The sequence below is a fragment of the Anomaloglossus baeobatrachus genome, chromosome 4 (genome assembly GCF_048569485.1).
Source record: "Anomaloglossus baeobatrachus isolate aAnoBae1 chromosome 4, aAnoBae1.hap1, whole genome shotgun sequence".
In the NCBI taxonomy this organism is placed as follows: Eukaryota; Metazoa; Chordata; class Amphibia; order Anura; family Aromobatidae; genus Anomaloglossus; species Anomaloglossus baeobatrachus.
The window spans coordinates 632,547,906-632,560,702 of record NC_134356.1 but is presented as its reverse complement, the minus strand read 5'-3'; the positions used below and the strand labels follow the sequence as shown (position 1 = coordinate 632,560,702).

General features: G+C 45.9%; 1 protein-coding gene across 6 annotated transcripts in view; it reads left to right on the top strand.

The window, feature by feature from the left end:
- The window catches only part of NSD3 (nuclear receptor binding SET domain protein 3), a 223,786-nt gene that overhangs the window by 136,806 nt on the left and 74,183 nt on the right, over nt 1-12,797 (top strand). For 3 of the 6 annotated variants that reach the window (XM_075346392.1, XM_075346390.1, XM_075346388.1), the window contains one exon: nt 9,123-9,279. In XM_075346392.1, coding sequence (XP_075202507.1) covers nt 9,123-9,279 — 157 coding nt within the window. Of the gene's footprint in view, nt 1-9,119; nt 9,280-12,797 lie in introns of all 6 variants that reach the window. The other 3 variants (XM_075346391.1, XM_075346389.1, XM_075346387.1) reach the window with 1 other exon arrangement.

Here is a 12,797-nt window from a genome sequence, read left to right as displayed (position 1 = left end):
ATTCCCCACTAGGTGGCAGCAAAGTAGTGAAGGAGAGACAAAGTCACACTGTAACAGAAAGGCAGCTGGAGTACAGCAGAGTAACTTCAGCAGGCAGTTAACAGGCGAACCACCAGGGGGCAATAGAGTAGTCAAACAGTCAGGGTCTAGCCAGAAAAGTCAAGTCACTGCAAAGGGAGGGATCAATATCAAGTCAGAAAACAGAACCGAGTCGGAAGTCGGAAGATCAGGTATGCAGAGGGACACACAAAAAACAGACAGGAGCAGGCAGGAAGTCAGGGACCGGGACAGGCAGACGAACGGGGAAGGGTACAAGTCAGGACACAGTAGCAGGGAGGCAGGCCAGATCGGGAACACTCACCAGAGCCAGTATACAAGCTGCAAGGCAGAAATATCCCTGGCACTGACCCATAGAGAGGCAAGATATAGCATCCTGGGTTCCAGAACGAGGCAAGGGAAGTTAACCCCTGACATGACCAGGCCAGAGCTGGGTGTAACCACAGCAGGGAAAAGCCAGCCTGGATCATGACAATAGGAATATGAACATGCATTACTGCTAAGAAAACAACTAGAAAAATTGAGATACTTAGCATATAAATATGGCCAGTTTTATGTGAGCCCAACAGCCAGCGTCAAGGTGTATCTCTTAATGTTGGATCTGCTCTGATGCCTCTCTTTGCGCTTAAAAAACCTCCCTTTTATGGGCGGATAGGAACCTACTCATAAAGGGTTAAAATTGCCTATGGCTGATGAGAAGAAATGCTCAATCAGAAGGCATGACCCCATAATCTAAGTAAAAAGACTGATGCCACTTTCTAACATGCAAGTGTGAACAGGTGCATACTGAGCATGAGATACATTAACAAAGAATCAGTTGCGCTCTGAAATGTAAGAGATGTTAACAATGAATATAGGAGTATGAACATGCATTATTGCTAAGAAAATACACACAAAAATTCAGATACTTCACACACATATAAATATATATTTTTTTAACCCAAAAAGAGGCATGCGAGTAGATACTGACCCAACATTAAGAGATATGCCTTGATGCTGGCTACTGTGCTCACATAAAACTGGCCTTTTTTATATGCAAAGTATCTCAATTTCTCTATGGGTCATTCCGTGTCAAGTGGACCAGTTTTAAAAATCGTCCCCACTCGACGTTCTCCGATTTTGCTGAAAATTTATAAGGATATACATGTATGTTTAAAAAGAGGTTCTGTAAATCTTTAGGGCCAGATCTCAAATATATTGGGCACTGTTGACCTTTCACTGGAGGCCCCCCCCCAAGCCTGCGGCTTCAGCTAAGAGGATTTTGCAAACTTTGGCACATAGCCAGTTCTATACTGGCTATGATGCTGAAATTTGGCATACTAGCTCAACTTTTGCTGCTAAACGCGATAAAATTATTACCGGCTATGACAAAACAATATTTCGGCCGCAATTTTGTGTCAAAGTAGCTTGTAAAACGCCTCGCATAAAATTTATGCCTAACTTTGCCCATATATAACTCAAGACCAAAAACCAATAGGAACTGGTGCTTTGCCCTGTACAACAAACATCTTCATGACTTTGCATTGCTGCAATATCGCGGTCAAAGCATATGTATTTGTGGAAATATTCACACCCACATATGATGGAAAACTTAAAACCGAATTTTACCTATTTTTAGGTCAAATTTCCCAAAAAGGGTACCCCTAAAATATATTAATTCTGTTATCATTTGAAAGAGCACATTTTTCTCTACAAGGATCATTGGGGGTTTTTTTTGGAGTCTCTCCATTTAAGAAAAGAAAAATGCCACTGAACATGGTGTTATTTATTAATACGCAATGAATGGTAACTGCACTATTCAAACCCTTGCGTTGGTCCATGGTGGTTATACCACAACCAATTCCCTAAGAATTGGTATTATAATCCTATTAAGAATTGTAATAATGCTGTCTTTCGAGAATTGGCAGCCCCATCGCCTAGGAGCCATGGCCGATAGCCGTGCAAGGCCAGCCGCGGGTGGTCTCTTTATCGCAGGTTCCAAAGCCTGAGGGTGGGTGTCTTTGCCTAGGATCCCAAGCCTAATATTGGGTATCTTTTGTTGGTTCCCAAGCCATAATGTTCAGTCTAAGGCTCTGTGCGCACTAGTGCGTTTTACCCGCGGATTTACCCGCGGATTTGCCGCGGAAATTTCTTGAGAAATGTCTGCAATCTTTGTGCAGACATTTCCCAGCAAATTCTATGGTTCCCAAGCCATAATGTTCAGTCTAAGTAAGTGGTCTGGAATCGTTGCTGAATTTGCAATGAAAGATGAAGGGTCATTTGACACCCTTGTTGCAGTCCACACTTTCTTAACAGTAATTGTGGAGTATCTCAAGACTCTCATCAATGGGATTCATCATAACATTCATAACATTCATAACAATGAAAAAAACCCCAATGATCCTTGTAGAGAAAAATGTGCTCTTTCAAATGATAACAGAATTAATATATTTTAGGGGTACCCTTTTTGGGAAATTTGACCTAAAAATAGGTAAAATTCGTTTTTTTTAAGTTTTTCATCATATGTGGGTGTGAATATTTCCACAAATACATATGCTTTGACCGTGATATTGCAGCAATGCAAAGTCATGAAGATGTTTGTTGTACAGGGCAAAGCACCAGTTCCTATTGGTTTTTGGTCTTGAGTTATATATGGGCAAAGTTTGGCATAAATTTTATGCGAGGCGTTTTGCAAGCTACTTTGACACAAAATTGCGGCCGAAATATTGTTTTGTCATAGCCGGTAATAATTTTATCGCGTTTAGCAGCAAAAGTTGAGCTAGTATGCCAAATTTCAGCATCATAGCCAGTATAGAACTCTAATGGCTATGTGCCAAAGTTTGCAAAATCCTCTTAGCTGAAGCCGCAGGCTTGGGGGGGGGCCTCCAGTGAAAGGTCAACAGTGCCCAATGTATTTGAGATCTGGCCCTAAAAATTTACAGAACCTCTTTTCAAACATACATGTACATCCTTATAAATTTTCAGCAAAATCGGAGAACGTCGAGTGGGACCACTGGTCCACTTGACACGGAATGACCCGCATGTATTTTTTCATGCTTAGTTGGCACTTTCTAACATGCAAGCGTGAACAGGTGCAATCAGTCTTTTTACTTAGTTTATGGGGTCATGCCTTCTGATTGAGCACTTCTTCTTATCAGCCATAGGCAATTTTAACCCTTTATGAGTAGGTTCCTATCCGCCCATAAATTGGAGGTTTTTTTAAGCCCAAAAAGAGGCATTAGAGCAGATAGGGACCCAACATTAAGAGATACGCCTTGATGCTGGCTGCTGGGCTCACATAAAACTGGCCTTTTTTATATGCAAAGTATCTCAATTTTTCTATGTATTTTCTTAGCATAAATGAATATTGGTATTATATTCATTATTAACATATCTTAGAATTTCAAAGTGCAGCTGCCTCTTTCTTTGTTACCATTTTTAGGATAAAGTCATCAATATCCGATTGTTTTACCAAACCCAGTGTTTTGGGATTTTTTCTTTTTGTAGTCAGAATGCAATCAAATTCGGAGGTTACACAGCGTTTCTTGAGGTGTTTGTGCAGATTCCTCAGATGCAAGGAGAAGTAATCGCTGCACGCTCATTTCTCGGTCAGATGAAGTATTTTATATCTGTGGAATAACGCAGTAGTGCTTCAAGATTGCGACAAAAGGTGACGTTTCGACTCAAATGGCGCCCTAGGTGCCGTTTAGCACTGTGAGACTTTTGAGAAAGGTTCATGCAAATCGAAACATCACCTTGGAGGACGACTGCATTTTTCCATCACTTCTACCAAATACTTCACCTTAGCAAGAATTGAGCGTGCAGTGAATACTTCTTACTTTTTGCAGTGCCAGGCACAGTCTCTACAGAATGTACTGGATGGGTCATCAGTAGAAAAAGTCCCAAAAAATCCCTTTAAATTTAACAAACATAGGGTAAAGTTTAACAAATAGGACGGGACAGATAGTATAGGTTGGGACGGGAACGACAGGACGAGTTGCGGTACAGCAGATAGGGAATAAGGTAGGATAGGATTGGAGAGATGGATAGAGAACGGGGGACAGAGTGAAACATGATATAGGAGGGATGCGGAATGAATAATGTAGATAGGATGAGATAGTAGGGATGGGATGCATATGGTGGAAGGGTTGGATGGCACTGAAAGGATTGGGGGACAGGAAGGTACTGATAAATGGGGGATGGATATGATAGGGAGTATTGGATGGAATGGATCAGCTTTAAGGTCGATTAGTTCTAGTTACAAGGCTGGACAGTGCCCATTAGCATTGTTTCCTATTTGTGTGTCCGGCTTTCTGCAGGTTCTGATCTCTTTAGCTTCCTTGTGCTGGTCAGACAGTAATAAAGTAACGTTTTTAGTACGAGGAGGCACTGATAGATGGGGATGGATACATTAGGGGGTGTTGGATGGAATTGATCAGCTATAAGGCCGATTAGTTCTAGTTACAAGGCTGGACAGTGCCCATTAGCATAGTTTCCTATTTGTCTGGCCGGCTTTCTGCTGATCTCTTTATCTTCCTTGTGCTGGTCAGACGACAATAAACTAACGTCTTTGGTACACGAAGGCACTGATAGATGGGGGATGGATATGATAGGGGGTGTTGGATGGAAATGACCAGCTATAAGGCCGATTAGTTCTAGTTCCAAGGCTACACAGTGCCCATTAGCATAGTTTCCTACCTGTCTGCTGGTTCTGATCTCTTTATCTTCCTCGCGCTGGTCAGACAGTTATAAAATAACGTCTTCCTATGTCCATCCCGACTTGTTTGCAGAGCCAATTATTTTCAGCCCTCTGCTTGCGCTCCCTGCTCCCGGCTTGATGCTGAATCCGCTATATGTAAGCTCTGTTGATGTTCATTTTGTGGCTTATCCTCTATATTTCCTCTAATATCTGGATCACGAGGTCATACGGGTGTGGAACCACAAAGAGGAAATATAATTTTGCTGGTAATGGATAGGATTTGCGCACAAATGGTACTGGAGAAGCTATTTGGTGGGCGGTGGTGATGGCATCTTCTCACGTGGTGTGGCAAAATCCAACGATGGTCCTAAAATGACCGATATCAGGACAAATCTGCCAATATGATACTTGGTGGGACGATTATTTGTAAACAGAATCATTTTACCGTCATGGAAAAATAATTGTATAAAGGCGTATTCTGGTAAAACAAGGAGTTCTCAGCTGTCCACAACAGGGGTCTGGCTGCCGAAATTCCCGAAGATGGCCTGTTAGGTGGAAGCGGCAGTGCACATGCTCGTCCTCACTCTTTTCCTTCTTTAGGCACTGTGCTCTGTTATCTCCAACAGTCCTATAGACAATAACAGACAGTCCTATAGACAATAGCAGACAGTCCTATAGACAATAGCAGACAGTCCTATAGACATGTTTGGATCCGCGGTCGAGCATGGCCACTGCAGCTGCAATTAATCAGAATTTCTCCATTTTGATCATTCGTGGGAGTCCCAATGTGGGGACTCCCACCATTCTAAAAGTTATAACCCATCTGATGGATAAGTGATTACTTTTATTTTTACCAGAAGACCCCTTTAATTATATCTTACCTTTTAGACACAAATCATAAAACAAGGATTCTCGGCTTTCTATGTAGAACATAATGGCACATGTTGTAAATCACTGTTGAAGGCAGTTTTTTTGCTACTTGATGAGAAAATTAAAGCACTGTACTCCCACCATGTCATCATATAGTCTGAATGGGTTTTTGAGGCTTACTATATGGATGACCAATGCTTAAGATAGGTCTTCAATATCAGATCGATGGGGGTCTGACACCCTGCACCCCCTCTGATCAGCTGTTACTGACAGATGTAAACAGAGAAAGGAGCTAAATCAGATAGATGGGGGTCCGACACCCAGCATCACTCACCAATCAGCTGTTACCGGCAGCGCCTGGATATAAACAGTATACAGAGCTGGAGCAGCATAGCGCCACACACTGCCCAGTGGCTGTTCCTGGGTACTACATACAGTTTCTATTCACTTCAAGAATGGCCACTATACTGTGTATGGAGCAGTACTGTTCAGCCCCTTTCTCTGTGTACATTTAGCCGCTGCCAGTAACAGCTGATTGGTGGGTGATGGCGGGTGTCGGATCCCCATCTATTTATTCCCACATAAGTTGCAAGCTGTTGGGCTGTTGGACCCCCCGATTTGATGTTAATAACCTATATTAAAAAGTAGCCATCATTTTATATATATATATATATATATATATATATATATATATATACACATACACTGTATATATGAAAAGTATACATGAAAATAAAAAACTGTGTAATATATCTTATCAGATATATCTGCTTCCTTCTCCTCCAGGACTGATCCTTCATTCCTTAAATTCTTAAGTCAGAGGTCAAATATGTATTCAGTGAAGACAGATTTTCCAATTACCGAGATACGAGATGACAGTTGGTGCTAATAAAGTTCTACAGAACCTGCAACAGAATGTCTCTAGCTCCTCCCCTTGCCATATAATTTTAAAAGCACCAACTGCCATCTCCTGTCTCAGTAATGGGATGTTTCTAGCTCCTCACCTCTCCATAGAATTTAAAAGCACCAACTGCCATCTCCTTTCTCAGTAATAGAATGTCTCTAGCTCCTCCCCTCTCTATAAAATTTTAAAAGCACCAACTGCCATCTCCTCTCTCAGTAATAGAATGTCTCCAGCTCCTCCCTCTCCATAGAATTTAAAAGCACCAACTGCCATCTCCTCTCTCAGTAATGGGATGTCTCCAGCTCCTCCCTCTCCATAGAATTTAAAAGCACCAACTTCCATCTCCTATCTCAGTAATGGGATGTCTCTAGCTCCTCCCCCTCCATAGAGTTTTAAAAGCACCAACTGCCATCTCCTATCTCAGTAATATGATGTTTCTAGCTCCTCCTCTCTATAGAGTTTTGAAAGCACCAAGTGCCAACTGCTATCCCCATAATAGGAATATCTGTCTTCACAAAATATATATTTTACCCATGAATTGAGAATTTTAAGAATGGAAGATCAGTCCAGAGAGACAGGGAAAGAGACAGACAGGGAAAGAGACAGAGAAAGAGACAGACAGGGAAAGAGACAGACAGGGAAAGAGACAGACAGGGAAAGAGACAGACAGGGAAAGAGACAGACAGGGAAAGAGACAGACAGGGAAAGACACAGAGAAAGAGACAGACAGGGAAAAAGACAGACAGGGAAAGAGACAGGGAAAGAGACAGACAGGGAAAGAGACAGACAAATACACAGGGAAAGGGAGAGACAAACAAAGACAGAGAGACAGAAAAATAGACAGACTGGGAAAGAGACAGACAGACCTAGAGACTGATACAAAGACAGACAGACAGAGACAGACATGGATAGAGACAGACAGACACACAGACAGACAAAGAGATACAGAGACAGACAGACAGAGATATAGCGAGAGACAGACAGACAGACATACAGAGACTGGGACAGAGACAGTTACTATCCCGGGCGACGCCGGGTAATACAGCTAGTAAAATATATTGTAGAGTTGCTTATTTTCATGTTTACTATTGATTTATAAAATAAAATAAATTATGATGACTGTTACTTTACGCATAGGACATCATTATGACAAGCCTGGAAAACCCTTTTTAAAGGAACGCTAAACCTAAAAAATGCCCCAAACATATATCCCAGGTCTTCCTTTTAGTTTCTGCTTTTGCTTAGATCTTATTTTGTCTACATTCAAAATTGTGAAAATATATAAAGAAGTATATATGATCTGCCACATCCTCCCTTCTCCTAGTTGTCCCATGTCTGACTGCAGCAGGAGCCTCCACCCTTCTGCATTGTCTGCAGTAGCACATAAAAGACTATCAGCCACTATGAAAGTCAATGAAATAACCTCAGAGGTATTTGCAGGATTTTCTACAAGATGTATCTGTTTTGTAAACATACAGAAAATCCTGTAAACAGTGAGGCTCAGAATACCGGAGCTCCGGGACTGTTCCCTCCAGGTTTAGTGTTCCTTTACCTTCCTGTGTGTTACTACGGTTCTGACATTTCTAGATTTGGTTCCTTGGTTCTCCCAGGTGTTTGTTTGTTTTTTTTTTGCTTGTGTATTGTTTTATGATTATTTGCGCCTTTGATCAGAGGGTACAAGACTGTAATTAGTAATGTCCCCTTTTCATCAAGGCGTCAGCAAGTGCCCAAAAATTGTGCTTGGAACTCGTGATTTCACCTTTCAACATCATTTTACTGTCCAGGTATCAGCTGCATAAAAGCTCGGGTATTTGTATAAGTCTTCTGCGTCACATCTCCCCGGAAGCCCCTGCCGCTTCAGTGTCTGCTCCAACCACAAAACGAACCTTCCAAAATCCAAAGTTCATTATCAGGAGCCGACATGAGGAATCGGGGATCAGTTACATCAGTAGTAACATTGGGGCGCTTCATGCCCCCTGGGGCTGTAAAGGATGTCATTTGGCATCAGTGGGGTTAATCATTGGCAAAGTAACTTGACCTTTTATGCAGAGATATCGGGGTGTAAAGTGATGTTCAGGGGTGAGCCCCTTCACTTGTTAATCCGTCCTGACCACGGTGAAAAACACCTAAATGAAGTGGTGTAAAAACCCGAACTCCATAACACTATAGTTACGGAGGTTTTAGATGTTCGCTACTAGTTTATTTTTAAAGGGGTTGTCCAGGATTTTGATATGGATTATCAGATCAGTGGAGGTTCGATATATGACACCCCCCCAGGTCCTACAGTGACTGGTCTTGGAGCCAAAAAAACATAGCTAGCTGCAGTACCAAGAATGGCCACTAGTTGGTGCACAGAGTTTTGCTACTCTGGTTCCATACACTGTGTACCTCCTGCCGGTAATAGCTCGGTGGTCTCGGGTGTCGGACCCCCTCACCAATCTGCTATTCTATGGATACAAACAACCCCTTTAAACCTACACTCGTAGCAGTAAATTTAATCTCCTCTTTTGCTTTGCAACCTTTTTATTGATGGGGGCTGCTCCAGACACCCAAGAGAGTTACCATTACACCTTAATCGGAGGTCTTAATAAAGTTGTCTGTTTATCCGAGGAGGCGGCAAACTGCTGTGCTGTGACTCCTGTCCAGCCGCCTTCCACCCCTCCTGTCTCAACGTGGAGATGCCACAAGGGTCGTGGAGCTGCAACGACTGCAGGACTGGAAAGAAGCTGCACCACAAGCAGATCGTGTGGGTTAAGCTTGGGAATTACAGGTAAGTGCTCGCCATATTGTATATCTTACTTGAGTCTATGAAAAGGTAATGAGTTGCAATGAAAAGTATTCAGAAGCTTCATGGGCGGGGGACACAGGAACCTTCATGGGCGGGGGACACAGGAACCTTCATGGGCGGGGGACAAAGGAACCTTCATGGGCGGGGGACACAGGAACCTTCATGGGCGGGGGACACAGGAACCTTCATGGGCGGGGGACACAGGAACCTTCATGGGCGGGGGACACAGGAACCTTCATGGGCGGGGGACACAGAGACTTCATGGGCGGGGGACACAGAGACCTTCATGGGTGCGGGACACATGAACCTTCATGGGCAGGGGACACAGGAACCATGGGACATGTTCCTCAATTGGTGTCCAAATTTTGTGACCCCACGAATGGTCACCTTCAATGCTCTGGTGATTCCATGATCCCAGGTGGTCATGAGAGCTAGACACGAACCAACATGTCCCATGGTTCCTGCATCTCCCAGTGAAGGCTACAAGAAAAGAATCTTATGGTAAGTCCCCCCAAAAAAATCTTTTCTTTGTCGCTCCATTCGGAGACCCAGACAATTGGGTGTATAGCTTCTGCCTCTGGAGGCCACACAAAGTATTACACTTTTAAAAAAGTGTAACCCCTCCCCTCTGCCTATACACCCTCCCGTGGATCACGGGCTCCTCAGTTTGCCTGTCAGGGGTTAGGGCGGGATTGCCGACATGACGTCGGCTTTGAGGGCTGGAGCATCTTGCATGTTTCCCTCCCCCCTCATTGACCACTGTGGGGACTCCAGATTCCCGCTCTTTGCTAGCGCCGCCCCCCCCCCTCCCTGAGAGCTCCAGTGGCCATTTTTTAGCATTCTGCCGGTGGATGCTACTCAGCAGCAAAGCTCTGCAGCTCCGGGGGATCCACGACAGGGAATCTGGAGGACACACTCCGCTCGTTAGCGGTTAGTAAGCCACACCGGTCACCCGGTGCTGGTCCCCCTAGGGTGCCGGGATATATATATATATATATAATAGATATATATATTTGTTCGGAAAGGCTGTATACCCTTTTCCTATATACCCTCAGTGGTCACTCTCCTAAGAGACAACAGCATGTCGTCCACAAGGAGCAAAGCTACTAAGGCACAGATTTTTTTTTCGCGGCCTGTACCTCTTGTGGGGCTATGTTGCCTGCGGGATCCACCTACCCTCACTGTGGTCAATGCTCGACTCCTGCCACGCTTGCTTAGCCGGAGCCTAGGGCACTTGTGGGCCCCTCGGCTCATGTAGATCCCCCTGCTCCCCCTGAGCAGGCTGCAGGGACAGAGTGACCGTCGTTGGCCTCTTTCGCTGAGAAACTCTCTCAGTCACTTTCTCAGTCCATTGCACAGTCTATGGACAAATGGTCATCTAAGCTGCTTGAGGCTTTGCAGTCCAGACCGGGCCCTTCACAGGCCCCGGCCCCTGTTAGTCTGTCTCCTCCAGGCCCTTCTCGGTCCGCGCCGCAGCGAGCTCCCAGGATAGCCCCTAGGCCCCAGGCGGAGGACTCCTGCCCGGACCGCAGCCCCAGACCGGCTAAGCGGCCTCGCTGGGACTCTTCCCCGGCCTCCTCACGCTGCTCTGGATCCCAGCTTGAGGACTCTCAGGACGACGAGGCGGACGTGGGAGCTCAGGGCTCTGACCCTGACTTCGCCCTTAACCTTGATACCCCTGAGGGGGACGCCTTAGTAAATGATCTCTCACCACCGCCTCCTCCTGCAGAGGAGTCGGCTTCTCAGCAGGAGAAACACCAATTTCGATTCCCCAAACGTACGCGCAATACGTTTTTTGATCACTCTAACTTCAGGGACGCTGTCCAGAAGCCCAGAGCGGTTCCGGACAAGCGCTTTGCTAAACGGCTCACTGACACGCGTTATCCCTTTCCACCTGAAGTCGTTAAGGGCTGGGCACATTCTCCCAAGGTGGATCCTCCAGTCTCTAGATTGGCTGCTAGGTCTGTTGTGTCTGTTGCCGATGGCTCATCCCTGAAGGATGCCACTGACAGACAGAGCTCTTGGTGAAGTCTATTTATGAGGCCACGGGCGCGCCTTTCGCCCCGGCCTTTGCGGCCGTGTGGGCTCTCCAAGCAATCTCGGCATGTCTGACTGAGATTAATGCTGTCACGCGTAATTCTGCTCCACATGTTTCTTCCTTGACCTCTCAGGCATCAGCATTTTCGTCCTACGCCATGAACGCCGTCCTGGACTCCGCTAGCCGTACGGCTGTAGCATCCGCTAACTCCGTGGCAGTCCGCTGGGCCATGTGGCTGCGCGAATGGAAAGCAGACTCTGCTTCCAAAAGGTTCTTAACTGGTTTGCCTTTTTCTGGCGACCGTTTGTTTGGCGAACGGTTGGATGAGATTATTAAGGAATCCTCGGGAAAGGACTCCTCCTTACCCCAGTCCAAACCTAAGAGACCTCAGCAGAGAAAAATCCAATCGAGGTTTCGTTCCTTTCGTCCCTCCGCCAAGTCCCAATCCTCTTCGTCCAACCGGCCGGAGAAAGGCCAGAGGAACTCCTATGCGTGGCGGTCCAAGTCACGCCCCCAAAAGGCCGCAGGAGGCACTGCCTCCAAGACGGCCTCCTCATGACTCTCGGCCTCATCTAGCCACATCCTCGGTCGGTGGCAGGCTTTCCCGCTTTGGCGACGCCTAGTGGCCACACGTTCAAGACCGATGGGTGAGAGACATTCTGTCTCATGGTTACAGGATAGAGTTCAGCTCTCGACCTACGGCTCGTTTCTTCAGAACCTCCCCACCCCCCGCACAGGCCGACGCACTTTTTCAGGCAGTGGCCGCTCTAAAGATAGATGGAGTTGTGATTCCCGTTCCCCTTCAGGAGCGTGGTCGCGGTTTTTACTCCAACTTGTTCGTGGTGCCAAAAAAGGACGGGTCATTCCGTCCTGTTCTGGACCTCAAGCTGCTCAACAGACATGTGAGAACCAGACGATTTCGGATGGAATCTCTCCGCTCGGTCATCGCCTCGATGTCACAAGGAGACTTCATAGCATTGATCGACATCAAGGATGCTTATCTCCATGTGCCGATCGCACCCGAACATCAACGTTTCCTGCGTTTCGCCATCGGGGAACGGGGACACATCCAGTTCGTCGCATTGCCCTTCGGCCTGGCGACAGCCCCACGGGTTTTCACCAAAGTCATGGCATCCGTCGTGGCGGTCCTGCACTCTCAGGGCCACTCGGTGATCCCCTACTTGGACGATCTCCTAGTCAGGGCTCCTTCTCAGGTGGCATGTCAACTAAGTCTTTCTGTCACTCTGGAGACTCTCCAGCAGTTCGGGTGGATCATCAATTTCCCGAAATCCAAGTTGACGCCGACCCAATCACTGACTTACCTCGGGATGGAGTTTCATACCCAGCCAGCGTTAGTCAAGCTACCGCGGGACAAACTGCTTTCTCTGCAAGCGGGGGTGCAATCACTTCTTCGGAGTCAGTCACACCCCTTAAGGCGCCTCATGCACTTCCTGGGGAAGAT